The 17,294-nt window shown below is 44.3% G+C and overlaps 1 protein-coding gene and 1 pseudogene across 9 annotated transcripts in view; both read left to right on the top strand.

Moving 5' to 3' along the window:
• Duox (dual oxidase) overlaps positions 1-17,294 on the top strand; it is a 545,810-nt gene that overhangs the window by 337,099 nt on the left and 191,417 nt on the right. For all 9 annotated transcript variants that reach the window (XM_075889290.1, XM_037429312.2, XM_037429311.2 and 6 more), the window contains one exon: positions 10,157-10,275. In XM_075889290.1, coding sequence (XP_075745405.1) covers positions 10,157-10,275 — 119 coding nt within the window. The remainder of the gene's footprint in view (positions 1-10,156; positions 10,276-17,294) is intronic.
• Positions 13,501-17,230, top strand: LOC142770449 (uncharacterized; annotated as a pseudogene).

Here is a 17,294-nt window from a genome sequence, read left to right as displayed (position 1 = left end):
TGTAATATCATGGAACACGCCATCTACATGCTTATCATCGACTTTCTTGATTCAAACACCTTTTTCCATCCAGCACAACATGGGTTCCGCAGAGGTTTCTCTTGTGAAACGCAACTGGCCTTATTTGTACATGATTTGCATACTAACCTGGACTGTAACTTACAAACCGATGCCGTATTCTTCGATTTTTCCAAAGCGTTCGACAAAGTACCCCATTCTCGACTGTTACTAAATCTTTCCCGGTTAAATTTTCACCCGAACATACTAAATTGAATCAGAGAATTCTCTACAAACCGCTCCCAGTCTGTTAATATTAACAACCGTACCTCTAATCCTCTTCCGGTAACGTCCGGAGTACCCCGGGGTTCGGTTCTTGGTCCCTTTTTATTTCTTATATACATAAATGACTTGCCTTCAAACCTAACCTGTAAAACCCGCCTGTTTGCTGATGACTGCGTTATATATCACACTGTTACTCACATTCAAAACAGTCATCCTTACAAGCCAACCTAAACTGCCTCCAGGAATGGTGCGAGCGCTGGCTCATGGAACTTAACCCAAGTAAATGTAAAGTCGTTTCATTTCATCGCTGCCTGCCGTTTGTGTATCCGTACACAGTTAATGCCATTCCCCTAAAAAATGTTCCATTATACAAGTATTTGGGCGCCACTCTTTGTAGCGATCTTTCATGGAACATACACGTCACTAATATCATTTCATCTGCAAATAAAACACTCGGTTTCCTTAAACACCATTTACGCCTTGCTCCATAACACGTAAAATTACAAGCATACAAATCCATCGTTCGACCTAAACTAGAATACTCATCGCCAATTTGGGACCCTCGACAATTATATCTTACACATGCCATCGAATCGCTTCAAAACCGGACCGCTAGATTTATTCACTGTTCATACTCTTCCACTGTCAGTGTATCTGGATTGAAAGCAGAATCTAGTTTACCAGATCTAGAACATCGCCGTCGTATTGCCAGCCTGTCATTGTTCCACAAAATTTTTCATAGTCCCTTGCATGCTTTACCTTATATCGTTCCCGCAACACGCATATCTCACCCCACGAGCCATTTGCTTCAAGTTGCTCGGCCACGTTCCCGGACTTCTACTTTTTCGGCCTCGTTTTTTCCACGTACCGCACCAGACTGGAACGGCCTTCCCAGTGAAATTGCAACCATTCCCTGCCCATCGTCCTTCATAGAAAATATCAATAAGCACCTTCTATGTTAAATCTTCGGCTTCTACTATGTTTTGTCTTTATAATTACCCACCCCTTATGTGATACCCCCTCGCGGGTCTTTAAGGAAATGAAAATGAAATGAAATAAGCACGCGCTCACAAGCATCCACCCACCCCCAATCTATGGGGCAAAGTATGCGTGGGAAATAAGCGCGCATCGGCGCATCAGGATGAGCTAAGCGCCAAGCGCCGGCAACTTTTTTGTTTCTCGAGTTCCCATAGATATAGATAAGTATACATATATGGTGAGTGACGTCGACGGCAAAACCCAGCCGAGAGTGTCCATGTAATTGCTATCGCAATAAAACGCAGCATCAGATGGCGGCGCACAAACGCTGCGGGTGCGTGACGCGCTGTCAGCGCAGTGGGAGCGTAGCGCTTTGCATGGCCTTCAAGATAACAAGCGCGTGACGTGTTTCTACGTCACGTGCGCCAGTTTGAAGGTCGCACGCTTTGTTTTTGTGCCACTTTGCTTGAGTGGCGCCATCAACAAAAAATTTTTCCTGCATTCAACAGATGATTCTTTGCCGTAAAAGGTGCGAGTTTCAAATTTTGATTGACGTCGTCCGTGCTCGCGCTACTCAGAACTGTTTAGCATGGTTGCAAAACTATGTTTTGACTTTCATTGTGTTGTTATTTTTTGATATAATGGCTTGATGTAACGTTGTTTTGATCGTCAATGGCACTGCCTATCATACTGAAATAAGATGAACAGATTCTTCACAAAAAAAGTTTTTTTTTTATTCAAGGCCAAGTTTGGGGGTGGGTTCATTACACGAGTAAATATGGTAAATAGTGCTGTGCCTCAATGGGATGTGTTTGTTTCCAGGCCTGAAACTGGATGTCAGCAATCATGGACTAGACATCGTTTTGTCGTGCACCGTAAACATAGAACAAATATTCCCGGCTTATTGCATTTATCTCCAAAATCCCTGCCACTCGTGCAGTGTTCAGTCTTATGCTCGGTTGTGGAGAAGAAAGCAGGATGAGAAGGACGACTTTATGTTGTTCCGAAGAACGGATCAGAAACAGCTTCTTGAAAGAAAGAACAAAGCTCCGTAAGCACTACAGACTACAGCAGAGCTGATTATTATGTTATTGCTTAAACTATACATGTGGGGTAGCTGCTTGGTCATATTTCTGATAAACAGCAGTGTGCACCATGTTAAGACACAAACACAAAAGCATGAAAAATACGACAGAAGTGCTGAATTTGAGCTGATTGTTATTGACAACCACATTAGCCTAAAAGCATCTTTAGACATGTGTACAGCATATTGACAAAGTGTGTTAGGAAAAATTAAGAATCACATGTGAAAGTACAAGCAGCAGAACTTTTTGAAAGGAAGGGAGACTACAATAGCTGCCGATCAGTCACTTCATCATTAAAAGAAAGTAGGTTTTCTGGTTTTAACATGTGATGTGGTTTGGTTTGCCTTTTTGGTGTTAGTTTCGGATTCCTTCTTCCGCCCGTGCATTGTGAAATAATTGCAGCTTCTGGATTTCGTTGCTCTTGAGGTTGTCTTTGTATCTAGCTAATGTGATGTACACATGCACACAAAGATGCGTTTAAGTGCCTTTATATGCATGATTTTTATTTAAGCATCTTTGTGCACTAATTTTTATTGATGAACACATTTGTGGTCATCAATGAAAATCAGTTCAAGCTCAATGCTTGTGTTGCCCTTTTCGTGTTTTTGTTTTAACCTGGTGTGTGCTGTCGTTTATCGTAAAATTTACATTATTATAAAGATTTCAGTTCATTTTTTTCAACCGGGTATCATCTAATGATAAGTTGAGGTTAACTTAAATATATTCACCGGCAGGTAAAAGCACTCCAGTGGGGATGACGAACACAGTTGCCGCAGTGATAAAACGAGCCGACTCAAATCCCTCGCGCGGAGGGCGCATGAGATCACATTGCCCCGTGTGGGAAGCTTGCCGTTCATTGCTGCTCAAACAGAAATGAAATGAGCCATTTCATTTCCCTCGCATGGAGAGCGCATGCGGTGATATCACCCGTGTGCGAAGCTTGTCATTCATTGCTACCCAAGCAGAGCTGAAACAAGCCGACTCATATCCGTGCACTGAGGGTGCATGCAATCACATCGCCCTATGAGTGAAGCTTGCCATTTATTGCTACTCAAAGAGAAATTAAACAAAGCGACTCATCTCCGTGGCATGGAGGGTGCATGCCATAGCGTTCTCCTCGTGTGCGAAGCTTTCCGTTCATTGCTGCTCAAACAAAGAAGAAATGATGAGTTTCATCTCCGTCGCACGGAGAGTGCATGCGATGACATCGCCTGTGTGCGAAGCTTGTCCTTAATTGCTGCTCAAACAAAAATAAAACTACCGTTTCATCTCCTTCGCAAATGACATAGCCCTTGTGTGAAGCTTGCCGTTCATTGCTACTCATGCAGAGCAAACGAGCTGACCATCTTGAAGAAGCATGAATGGATGCGGGGAAGGTGGGGGAGGGGCCACTTATGCAGCAACTTTCAACTTATATCATGAAGCACTATCTTCACAAGCATCACAGCACAGACTGTGAGAAAACCGCAGCTCGTTCTGGAGCGGCCATATTTTTTTAAACCTGTCTTTTGTAGAGTTACGCAAAATTGTATCCAATGAGTTACCTGCTATCTTTACTTCATATAACAATATAATTTGCTGCTATTTCATTTGATCACCCTTGTTTCACAGAAGGGTGAATCAGTTCGATTCACCCTTCAGTGAAACTGATTTTTTTTCTGGTCTTTTGCAGTGGTTCTATTTCAGTTATTAAAAACCTTTTGCAGCCTCATGAAGTGACCAATGGCAGAACTCATTGTGAAAAGATCTAATCTCACTGTTCTAATTGTTAGTAGAGCTCTTGCTCTGTTCTAGCTTCCAGTTGCTAGATGCACAATTAAGAATGCGTATGATGCTTGTTCGTTGATACACTGAGCAAACACGATTTAGGAATTCTTTGATAATATCACATAATACAACATAGGGTTTATGTTGAGAAACCTTAGTCCTAAAACCTCTATCGATGTCCCTGAAAACATTTAATACATGCACGCATGTTGAAGCCAGTCCTGCTGCCGAAAATAATTTTGTTACAATAGAATATGAAAGCACCTTGAAATCATGCTGTGTTAATTTGATGCACTTAGAGACAGTTCTTCATAGGTGGGGTCTGAAAGGGCTAAGTGGCACAGCAAGAAATATGTTCAAGAACATTGGACCAACCCCCGCATTATAAGGATTAATTAAAGGTAAAAGCCAGCTATCGACACAGTTAACAGAGACAATTAAAGCAGCTCCTGGCACCTTTTTTTTTCTGCATTTGTTGTGTTTCTAGATGCTTTCCATCTACAATCATTATCCACTTTTTAAATTGGCTATCATTTGGCATTAAGGGATATGAGCCCTGTCTTAAGCAATAAAGGAGAGTGTTTTTCATAGCGTTGTCCCACATGCAAGCAGCGTACCAGTGTCTGTGCCTGACATGCCACAGAGCATTATGGCAATGGTATCTCTTGCAATCAAGGCCAGAGTACACAATAAAACAGATGCTCTAGACGTAGGCCGCTTTCAAAAACATGATATTCTTCTTATTGTCCATGCAGCCAGAAACCTAGCGAATTCATTTAGATATGGAGCATTTCTTTGCGTACAGGAGGAGGTTTTGTCTATCCATCACCTACCTGTCTATCTCTGGGTCTGTCTGTCTGTCTGTCTAGCCACCCACGTCAGGGTGGTCTCGTGATCACCCTCTTAACTTGGGGTAAACTAAAATTAGTCTGAGGGGCTAAGATGGTTTGATGACTATGACTTGCTGGTCATGACATGAATAGTATGACAATCTTGTTGTGTACGTTGTCACACCTTTTCTGCCAGACATGTGTGGCACATACCCATATACCAAGGGCAGGTATGTGCCACACATGTCTGGCAGAAAGGGTGTGACAATGTAAGCAAAATACCAAGGGCGGGTATGTGCCACAGTTATGGGGGTATGCCCCACAGGTGTTTGACAGTGTGTGTCTACTGAGAACAGTGAGAGCACACATTGGTATTTCAAATGCGAGAGCATTAACAAAAACCGACATCGGCAGCCTTGCCTGGATGAATGCAAAGAATAAATATCGGGGTTCAAGCAAGAATCGAACCATAGCCTTCTGCATGGCAATCAAGTATTCTCCCACAAAGCTATGCCAGGTCTCGAAGCTGCTTTGGGAACAGACCTATGCAGGCGTAATTTTCCTGTGACGTCAATTGTGGTTGAACTGCTGGCTAGTTAATTTCATAAACTTTACATATATAATCCTCTTATACAGTCGTCACGTTGGTTGACATCAATTGTAGTTGAGCGTCATCTAATGAAGTTGACTTGTGTACAAATATTCAGAGCTACCATACTCACAAACACAATATCTATTTGTTAGTACTTCGCTTTTAGTTCCGTTAACATGCTTAGTTCTGTTGGAATCATTACACAACTGTAAGCAATTAAAGGGGCCCTAAAACACTTTTTCAAGTAACCATGGAATAAATTCACTGGAAGAGCTTATTGCCTCACAACTTCAACGCCGCAAAACTTTTAAGAAGCCGTACATTGCGAGTTGATGTGACCAAGGAGTGGAGCATCGGCGTTCAGCTAGGCATCAGGAAAGGAAGAACTGTTGGGAGGCTTCTTGCTCACACAAAGAGCAAACGATTTATTTACATATTTACACAGGTCAAGCACACTAGGCGTTGAGACGTGCTTTTACATGAGACACGACCGGCCGCAACGAAGGCTGGAGAAAGAGAGCCCCTGCCCACATGTGATGCGCTTTTTATTCTCCTCGATTCGTGCACGCGCTTCTCCTGAAAGGCCGGTCACGCAGACCCGTGTCACTGGCACACCGGTGTGCGCTCTTTGCAGTGCACTTGGGAGAGTTCCAGCGTTCTTGTGGGACACAGACAGCGTTCTCGTCGACGCAAACCGAATAAGAGAGGTCAGCTGATGGCCGTCTCTTGTGGGCCAGATCCATGCAATGCCAGCCATAACAGCCTGTTCGCCCCCTGAAGAAGTCACATAAGGGCTGCAGTGTCACTGCTCTCTGAAGTGGCCATTGTATGTCTCCTTGGGCATCGCACTCACTGTACATCACAACCCAGAGCTGCACAGCACACATGATCTTAGATCTTACGGGAGGGGGGGGGGGGGCACACCCACACACCTCGGCATCGCAACCACTCACAGTGCATACCACACGCTTGGTCACTGCATGGGACAGTCCACAGCCGCATAGTCCCAGTCATTGTTGCCATGTCGCCCCTTGGTCAAACTTGTCACATGGCGCTGAATGAAAGCCGCCGTCCTTAAAGGCTGGTTCTTCCTGGGCTATGCAGTAGCTATAGCTGGGCTTTTTCTCTGCCTGGTTTTTGCGGGGGAGGGCAATCTAACAGCACATCTACGCTGGGAGCACTCAATCCTGCAAAAGTTCGCCAGGTGCAAGCTATAGCAAAGCTGCTTTCTCAATTTATTGCAGAACAAAAGTCTACACTATGGTGATGACCAGCCGAACTCGAAATACATGCACACGCTCTCGTAGCATGCACAGAAACTTGAAGTACTGTCAGGGGTTTAGCCCGCTTGTTCGCTAAGTTGCACTTGGGCTTAGGGCGTCGCCATTTTTTCGTCATCTTGGTTTTAGAGCTTAATGACCTGTGCCCCAAGTCCTCCGAAGCTAAGACCCATTTTTTTTTACAAAAAGTTGGACTTGTTTGAGAATAGGTTATGATACTGCTTCGGCATACTCTGAGACACTGCCACCTCGGTCTTTAGCACCCCAAACGGCCCTTTAATCTTTATTTTTGTGACAGGCAGGCAAATGCTGTTCTTTTCTGCCAACTGCTTTATAAATGCGAACTTGCCCGTGAAATTTTGATCTTCCATGTCAGTGGTTCTCAGCTATGGATTAGTCAGGGACCCCTTGTGGCCTGGTGAAAGTGATGGGGGCCCCTTGCAGCGGAGGGGGAGAGAGGGATTGGGAGTATGCAGGTAAATTAACACGACTGGAGTGTGAAACGGAGCCTTTTACTGCTACCAAAAACATCAAACAAACGTGCCACTTTACTTGATTTTGGACAGTTTATGAATGCGAGGCACAGTCATGCTTAAATAAAAAAAGTGGGTGAGGATATCGTGGATCATAGAATTGGCTTTGCGGACCCCTTAGGGTCCATGGACCCCTATTTGAGAACCACAGTTCTATGTGATTGGGTGGACGAGGTCGATTGTGTTGGCGGTGTCACGGAGTACTCTGCAATGCTTTCTGTTTACTCGTAAGACGCATATGTAAGGCTTTGAAAAATGCATATTTTTGTCGTCACCACTCGTTATCGAAAAAGCTAACTTGGCTTTCCGGCAGCCAGCTTCTATGTGCCCTACCTCATGGCACCAGAAACACATCGGTGCCTTCTTTTTCTCAAAACTCTTTCTTTGCCGAGTTTTCGTTTGCTTCATTCTCGGTTGCATTCTCTGTAGTGCTGGTGCCTTTACTTACAAGACAATCTTTGAGCAGCTGGTTGCTGAATAAACGAATACGTGCTTTCTGGAATTGGTGTCAGACGCTGTACTCATCAGCTAGTTCGGCTTTGTGCTTGGTGCTTTCCTTGCCTGGTCTATCCTGCACTCATAGGCAAGCTTTCTAATCCAAGCACCCGTAAAATTCTTCAAGACAAATCAGATAAACTAGCTTGTCTCGATCCTCGTAAACACCTACTCCCTTTAGCCTCTCCACCAAATCAGCCTTCATGCTGAATGCAAACTCCTGAAGTGTTTCACCCGCTTTCTTTTTAGCCTTCCTAAACTGGCGGCGAAAAGCTTCTTCTGAAAGCCAGTATTTCCTTAGGAGCTCAGCCTTCACTTTGTCATAATCTTCCGCGTCTGTTGCTGCTGTTGCTGGCAAACACGCAAGTATGTTTGCTGCTTCGTAGGGCAAAATCATAAGCAGTTTTTGCGGCCACATGGCACGATCGAAGCCCATCTTTAGGCAAGTTCTTTCAAAATTTACATGAAACAATGAAATGTCTTCGTTAATTTTATAAGGCTGCAAGAGGTCCCTCATGTTCACTCGTGCATCTGCATGAATCTTTGCGTTTTCTGTTCTCTTCCCATTCGCATGTCTTGCCTTTGTGATCTGCAGCTCAAGCTATAGTTTTTCAAGCTCCCTGTCTTGTCTTAGTGCTTCTTCTTTACACCTGACAGTCTCCCTTCCCCGTCTTCTTGTGCCCATTCCATCCTTTTCTGAATTGGCTCCCAGCACTCGGAAAGCTCCTCCTCATCCACGCCGGACTCCTTAACCGCTTCTATCAAGTGTGGCTTCCTATGCATCGTGGCCACCTTATCCCCAGCTCCTCACACAAAAGTACTAAATCTGGTTTCCTGAACTTGTAAATTCATGGTTCATTCCTGTGCGGACTTCCTTTCAAACTGCTGCAAAGGTACCGTTAAAATACTCAAGCTTTCACGAAGCGGCAACCAAGCTATACCCCTTCGGATAAATCTCGGCATCTATTCAAAGCATTTGGCAGAATTACTGCAGAAAGTGAGCACTCATCAGATCCAACACCATGAAAGAACACGAACCAGATCCAATCACGAACCCCCTGCTGCAACCAGTTGATGAGACCAAGGAGTGGGGCATCGGCAGTCACCCAGGCACCGGGGAAGAAAAAACTGTTTGGAGGCTTCTTGCTCACACAAAGAACGAAGGATTTATTTTCATATTTACACGAATCAAGCACACTAGGCATCGAGACGCGTCTTTACACGAGACATGGCCGGCCGTAACGGAGGCCCGAGAGAGAGCACCCCTGCACACATGCGGCACGCTTTTTATGCGACGCGCTTCTCCTGAAACGTCGACTGCGTCTCACAGCGTTCTTGTGCAACGCGGATCGTGTCTCACTGGCACGCCAGTGCACTTTTATTGCAGTGCACTTGGGAGAGTTCCCACGTTCTTGTAGGACACAAACAGCGTTCTCGTCGATACTGACAGTGTAAGAGAGGTCAGCTGAAGGTCAGCTGATAGGCGTTTTTTGTGGGCCGGATCCATGCAGTGCCAGTCATAACAGAGTGGAGTTACAAAAATTTGTCTCTTGCTGCAATTGTGTTCTCTCTTCTCTCGTCCCGACGAAAGTCCTAAAAGCTGAGGAGGGAGGGATGGCAGGGGCCAACAGTATCCGTCACGCTTGACTCGTGACCTTGAAAACTTTTTTTTTCTTTGAATACGTGGCTTTTTCAGTGTGATCATGCACGCACACATGAACAAATCGTGGCCTCCCGCGGCAATCTCTGTAACAACCGAGCGTGCCATGTTAGAAAGCCAATGGCTGATAGATGGGCATTTCATGAGTGATTTTTGAGCATCATCTGTAATTTGTCGAGTGAAGAGAAAGTAATATTTAGCTGACTTTGATAGTTTATTTTTAATTCCAGACCGCGTGCTGTGCTCTAATATTTGGCTTGCGTTTTGTCGAGAGCTGCTACTACTGATTGGCAGCCTTTTCTGACCATGCTCAAAAAGCATTGCAGGGCTCCTTTAAGTGAGTAAATAAAAACTGTGCGACTGTCATCTGTGCGTATAACATTTGTACATATATTTTGAGTTCATCTCGTAACGTTTCATTGAATAAAAAAAAAAATTACAACAGTCACCTTCTTTCCGCATGCTTCGCATAGCATTGCTTCTCAAGGTAAGTGGGATCTACCGAGTTTTCCATGGCTTTACAAATGTCCCTACGCGAGCAATGCATTTTTGAGACAATACACTCCAGGCTCTTCTCAGCTAGGATACTGATTTCTGACACAGTGCCATTACAATTTAGGTTCTAATACCTGTACGACTCTCATTTTTGTGCAGAATGTTCTCTGCCAAGGAAATCGAGAGCATCCGGAAGATTCGCATGTACGACATCATCCTCACAGCAACAGATATCAAAGCACATGAGATCCAGAAGAATGTGTTCTTTCACTACAAAGGTAAGCTCATTGCTTTGCTACAGTAGTCTAGTGGTTATGGCATTCAAATATGAAGGGGAGACATGGCAGTGGAAATAGTAAATTTGGTCAAAATGTTCAGATTTTCAATTAATTTTTTTCTGCAATCCTGAGACCATGTTTTATATCATAGTGTGATTTTAGATCAAAATAAGTTGTAGAAGTTGAGAAACAAGCATTTTACTGGCGGGCTGTTGTGAAAAGCTATGTGAAAATTGGGCATAGCAAAGTGCCACTTTATTAGCATCATCATAAAGAGGACAGATTGGAGCGCAAGATAGCCACAAAGATTCATTTCTCCAATAAAAAATAAAGCCAGCTTCCTTCCGGGTTCCGTTTTATCAGCTTATAGCTCCAAATTTTTTTAGCTCTATTTTCTCAGGTTTCATTTTTTGAGAAGTTGCTGTCAGTCATTCCTGTGTCGTTTCACAACAAATTAAGCTATAGCCATTCCGTTTTCTGCACTTAGATGCTGAGACATTGGTGAGGGCCGTAAAACTGTTCATATTTGTATGCACATCATACAGACTTTTATAATCAGCTTTTTGTAAAAGTTGTTGGTAAGACAATATGTTCAGAATTTTTCAGAAAAAAAATTTGTGTGCTTACTTAAATAATAAAAATAAACCAATGGCATTAGTACATAAAATGGATCCTTGTAAATATTCTTATGCAAATATTCTGACAAACTTGTGTCTAGCCAATTAATGTTGGGGGGGGGGGGGGGGGGGGCAATGAGAGTCTATCAAGTGTTATCACTCAAAATTTATATTAGATAGCTAAAAACCGATTTCAGTTGTGATATCAGCACAACAAAAGACATCTGCATGCCCAATTTGATCCTTTTAGCTTTATAAATAACAAAGATAATTTTATTGCCACGTCCCCCCTAAACTTGAACGTCGCTGGATGGAATCTCGGCTGTGGCTGCTGCATTTTTTGATGAAAGCGAAAAGGCTTCAGGCCCGGGTGCTTAGATATAGATGTAGATTATTGAATTCCAGGTGATCGAAATTTCCGGAGCCCTCCACTACAGCGTGTCTCATAATTATGCGGTGGTTTTGGAAGGTTAAATCTCAGATCTAAAAAAGGTGAGCTTGCTGATGCCACTCACCATTAGTTCTGCTCAATGTTACTTGCGTACATTGATCATCTACTCTGGGCAAGCACAGTTTGCTACACCGACTACAACGTCATTAACTGAGATACTGAAGCTTTCTATACTTCATTTTACATACTGAGTGTTTTATATCCGACGACCAACTGGATGCATAATATATTCCTCCAAGCAAATGCTTCTACATTGAAAAAAACCTGTAAGCTAAAATTACGTGAGGCTTCTCAAGTAGGTGCTTGCTATATGACATAATGCCACACTGATCCCCCATAAAGGAGAAATTTTAAAAAATATGCAACAGGGCTATGTCACAGGGCTATTGAGACATTGAAAAGACGCTATTATGTTCCATACTGAACAGGCAAGTGCATATCACTTCCATCACACACGAAGGTCAAACGTTGCACTAAAAATGTGAGGACTAGAAGGAACACTTACAACAGGCGAGTGTAAATCATCAATTGAAGTTCATTTGAAGAAACACGAATACTTATATAAAAAGAAATCACACAACACCGTCATTACGTGCTCAGGCTCTATTGTGACGTGAAAAAATTTTTTTTTCTTCAAGTATTACTGGTGCGCAACTAATGTACGTGTCTCCTGCGCGTGCATTTTAAAACGCTTCGAGGATCTCCCTCTCTAATGTATCGCCGGAAGGAGTGAAAAACTGTGTCTCATCAAAAATTAGGTGGCAGTTGCAGTTTACAGTGCTCTGTCAATTAGGTGAGGCTCATTAAATTTTTTCTCGGTGAATCATTAATCCTTTGACAATTTAGACTTTAATAAAATAGTGGGTTTCAGTGTCATGTTTCAGTCAGTTACTCGACATTTCTATGCGTGCTTTAAAAAGTATATACAGCAAAACCTCATTAATTCGAACTCAGTTATTTCGAAGTCGCGCTTAATTCGAAGGATTTCTGCGGTTCCATATTTGCCAATGTAAGTTAAAATGGATAATTTGAAGCAGCGGCCGGCACCAGTCCGGTTAATTAGAAAACTTTGGGTGCCATGCGTCAGTTCCATATCCCGATTTCGCCGCGAATCTGTGGAAACGATGGTAATGATTGCCACAAGGCAATGCAACGTATCGATACTAATGAGTGGCAGCTGAAGCACCCCAGTCTTGCTACTTATAGCTCAACAAAAAAAAAAGAAGAAGAAACGGTCTCGCGGTCAACTAAAACGTGTGCCTGCGGAAACGAACGTGTGCTTCACTGCAGCACAGCGGTGACACCCGGGCAGCTTATCGCATGTTTCCCGCAACGTCAGCGGGTCATGGTTTACCCATTCTTTTTGGGATTGTAAAGAAATTAATAAAGAACAGTTTAGCGGAAGTCGCGATGTATGCGAATCTCCGATTGAGGGTTGTTCCACCTATTCGCGTCTTTGCTCTGCTGGCGGAGTTCTTGCCAGCAACACCTACTTCGAAAACTAAGTGCAAAAGTTTCAAAGACCTTTTTTTTTTTCAGCCAAAACACATTCTGAGCTTCGTCATACCGGTCATAATTTAATTCATAATTATAATAGCAAGAATGTGCGAATGGTTACATCATGACGTGCTGACGCAGCGAGGAGCAAGCAACATGCTGCCCGCGTGTCACTACTGTGTTGCAGTGAAGATGTCTAGTTTTCTGCGGGCACACATTTCAGCCGATCACGACCGCGTTTTTTTTTTTTTTTTTTTTGGTGGAAGCAGTGAGGCCCACCATTCCTTCATGTTCGTGACAAAATAAAGACCAGGTACTGCTGGAAAACATAACCTCTGGAGCCACAAGCTAGTCGGCACAGCAAACAACGAGTACCAATTACTTTGAAGTTCCTTGCATTCCACTGTTTGTATGTTCTGTTAATTCGAAAACCCGCTTGATTCGAAGCTTTCTTACGGCCCCAGTGACTTCAAATTAACGAGGTTTTTACAGTATCATTGCATTTGAGAAGGGTTGTTGATGTTTGCTCTCGACCAAACTCTATCAAAGGCGAGACCACATGTGAACATCTGCGCCTTCGCGAAAATTTGGACATTCGCCCTGTAGACAAAGAAAAACCATCATCTTTCGTTGGTGTAACAGATCGAAAGATCTGTGGGCATCATACATGAACAACTCGGCAAAAGGTCGTACTTCCTTGAAGCCTGCCTTCTTGAGTGCATCCAAATTGGAGCCGTTTTCGGCGACCAGACTAGTCGAAAAGATGCACTGGAAACATGCAGCATGAGTGAGAGTTGAGAAATCTCACAAAAATAAAAGCACAAATGAAGAGAAGGAGCAAGTGGATGAAACACTGGCCCCTTGGGGCGGCATCTTTTTACTGTTTCTTCGTTAGATATTGTGGAAGCCCTCCATAGCACTATAATTGTGGACTGGCAGCATCCCTTCCTTGAAGTCACCCATGCGTCGCATTTGTTTATAAGACCTGTACACCGTTCCAAACTGTTGGCAAATGAAACTTAGACCGTTGCTAAATTGTGTATATAGAAAACCGATGAAAAGTTAGGGGGTGTGAGTTGGGGAAAAATTTCGACGAAAACCTACAGAGCAAAAAAGAAAACGAAGTGGCCACAAATCGGGATTCTCACACCAGCATTTAACAGCAAGCTTAGAGAAGTACTAATTAAAAGGAAGTGCAGCGATGGCATAGTGGTTAAAGCATCCGCCTCGCATGCAAAAGGTCCGTGGTTCAAATCCCGGTGCCGCACAGCTCCCAACAGGATAAAAAAGAATCCGCGTGGTAATAGAACTGCATTAAGAGGCCTGGGGTGTAGCCTCACCGGTAACCCCCGCCGGGAACGCACTCCCTCACCAGAGAAGGATTGGCCACCCAGGTGCAGTATCTGGCCACTACCTTCCACATGCATAACTCAAGGCCCTCAGTCCCCAGCAGCTGCGAAGCAACTGACCACGGCGGCGGTCAGATCTGTAACGCAGCAGAGGGTGCTAAGAATCTCTGGATCCAGGCAGGCCGCCATTGGAACCTGAACTTGGCAACATTTAACGCTAGAACCTTATCTAGTGAGGGAACCTAGCTGTACTATTGGAGGAGCAGGAGGGTGTTAAATGGGATATAATAGGGCTCAGTGAGGTTAGGAGGACAGATGAGGCCTATACGGTGCTACAGAATGGGCACGTTTTTTGCTATCGGAGCTTGGCTGACAAAAGAAAGCTGGGAGTGGGGCTCCTAATTCACAGAAACATACAGGGTGTCTGGCGACCGGGAAAACCTGGAAATGTCAGGGAATTTTTAGCCACCGGGAAAAGTCAGGGAATCGTCAGGGAATTCGTCAATCAAACGAGACAAGTCAGGGAAAACTGTCTTGGGGACTGCCCACACTACTAATCACTCGCACAGCCGATCGCTTTGGGCGGCTAGAGTCAGGGAAATGAAATTTCCATAGAAGGACGATAGGAGGTGTTTAAATTCCATGCTCACTCTGCTTTTTTTTTATGTAGGAAATCTTGAAGGCAATGCATTTTGGTAGCCAATCTTGGAGACGATGCATTTTGGTAGCCAATATTGAAGGTTATGCTTTCTTACGACGCCAAGAGCCAGAATTACGTAATCGAAGTGGAACACGGCAGGTTTTCGGTGTCACCTATTTTTGCGCCATCGTTTGCACGCACTGACCTCTACTAAAATTAGTTTGTGCATTCTGGCTGCGGAGGCAGGGTAACGTAGCATATCGAGCTGAGCCACGACAATCCGCACGCAATAAATCCGGCAAGACGACGTTCCTTTGTTGTACAGTGCGGCTAGGCTCTACTACGACTGAAAATGTGTGAATTGTGAGCTTTGCGTTCTCACGGACGTTTTCCCAGAGTTCCTGCATAGCGCGAATTGTGGTGTGTGACGTTGTCCTCGACTAAGTGCTTCTGTGATTTGAAGTGAACATATCCGTATATTTCTGTGAAGGCATGTTCCGGAGAGAAGAAATCCATCGGATCTGCAGCATTTCAGACGCGATCATCAGTGTCGCGCGCTGCTTATCAGTGCTGTGTTTCGGTGTCGCGTGCTGCAAAATATTTTTTCATCGAAGATGTCAGGAGGCAAGAAATGTTCTTTTAATGCGGACTGGGCGAACTCAAGTGTCTCCGACTATGCAAATTGGATTAGGCCTGTGGAAAATGATCCGCACAAAGCCATGTGTACAGTTTACCAAAAAACGTTTTTGCTGAGCAACATGGGTCACAGAGCTGTTTCAAGTCATGCCTCTAGCAAGAAGCACATTGCGGCATTGAATTTTCTCTAAAGTACTTTCCAGCCAAAGCTATTGTCATTTTTTAAAAGCCCGACGGACGCCTCGCCTAGCAGTAGCGCTGGATCTGCGCCTGCTACTACCGAAGTTGCAGTGACTACAGCTCCTGTGCAAGTGTCAGTTGGTGGTTTTTTGTTCAAGAACAACGTGACTAAAGCAGAAATATTTTGGTGTCTCAATACCATAATGACACATAGATCCTTTCGTTCTGTGGCAGCGTCTGCGGCACTTTTTCCACTAATGTTTCCCACTTTTGAGGTGGCTGCAAAAGTTCAGCTGGGTAAAGACAAGGTAGGCTACACCATTTGCCATGGCATTGCGCCGTACTTTCGCAATATGTTGCTGTCAAGTCTCGTCAATGTGCCTTACCTGGTTGTCTGTTTCAACGAGGCGCTGAACAAGGTCACCCAGAAACAGCAAACGGATGTTCTCATTAGATACTGGGATGCTGCTGACGACAGCGTGAAGACTCGCTACCTTACGTCTTGTTTCATGGGTCATACGTGCGCTGAAGACTTGGCATCAGGGTTTCGCCAAGCGGTGAAGGAAATCAAAGGATCCAAAATCCTGCAAGTGTCCATGGACGGGCCAAATGTGAATTTCAAGTTTTTGCGGTCTCTGAAGGAGGAGCTTCGTGAGTCAGATGAGAGCCATATCCTCGACATAGAAAGCTGTGGCCTTCATGCAATCAATGGTGCTTATAAAGCTGGCCACGTTGCATCTGGCTGGGATTTGGTATAATTTCTTCAAAGCGCTTACAACCTCTTCAAATGTGCTCCTGCACGTCGCGCTGACTTCGTCAGCCTCACAAGGTGCTCGAAATTCCCCATGAAGTTCTGTGCAGTGAGGTGGCTGGAAAACAGTACTGTAATCTGTACGGCACTGGAGATTCTACCACACCTCATTGTATTTGTGCAGCAGTGTAAAGAAAAAGCACACAAGAGGCCAACATGCTCAAGCTACAAAGTGGTTGAAGAAGCTGTGTCTAATCAGATCTTGTCAGCAAAGCTAGCGTTTGCTCTTTCGATTGCTGAGGAATCGGAACCCTTTCTGTGTGAATTTCAAACGGATAAACCGATGGTTCTATTCCTGTCAGCAGCACTAGAGAGCATTCTGCGTTCACTGCTGTCGAGAATTGTAAAACGGGAAGTTCTCGATGCTGCCGATACGATCGCCAAGTTGATGAAGATAGACCTAAGCATACCAGAAAATGCAGTAAATGTAGCCGCATTCGACGTTGGGTTTTCGGCAAAAAACGAGCTCCGCAAAAACAAATTGTCACAGCTTGCAATAATGAATTTTAAAAAAGGCTGCATATCGTTTGTCATTGCTTGTGCACAGAAAGTGGTGGAGAGATCGCCGCTTAAGTACAAGTTGGCCGTTGGTGCAGGCTGTTTGGACCCTGTCTGTGCATTGTCTTTGGAGGCTGGTCCCAGGCGGCTTACGGTGGCACTTGGAGTACTTTCCGAGCACCACTGAATGACCGGCTTGCAAGCAGAGCGAGCCCATCGCTCCTACGTGAAAGTGTGCTCAGAAAGCAGTACACGGGCACAGCTGGCGAATTTTGACAGGAAGAAACAGAGGCTGGATACTCTGTGGACAAGCATATTGTTCCCAGGATCACAAGGAGCT

The sequence above is a fragment of the Rhipicephalus microplus genome, chromosome 1 (genome assembly GCF_043290135.1).
Source record: "Rhipicephalus microplus isolate Deutch F79 chromosome 1, USDA_Rmic, whole genome shotgun sequence".
In the NCBI taxonomy this organism is placed as follows: Eukaryota; Metazoa; Arthropoda; class Arachnida; order Ixodida; family Ixodidae; genus Rhipicephalus; species Rhipicephalus microplus.
This window is presented reverse-complemented; position numbering and strand designations above follow the sequence as displayed.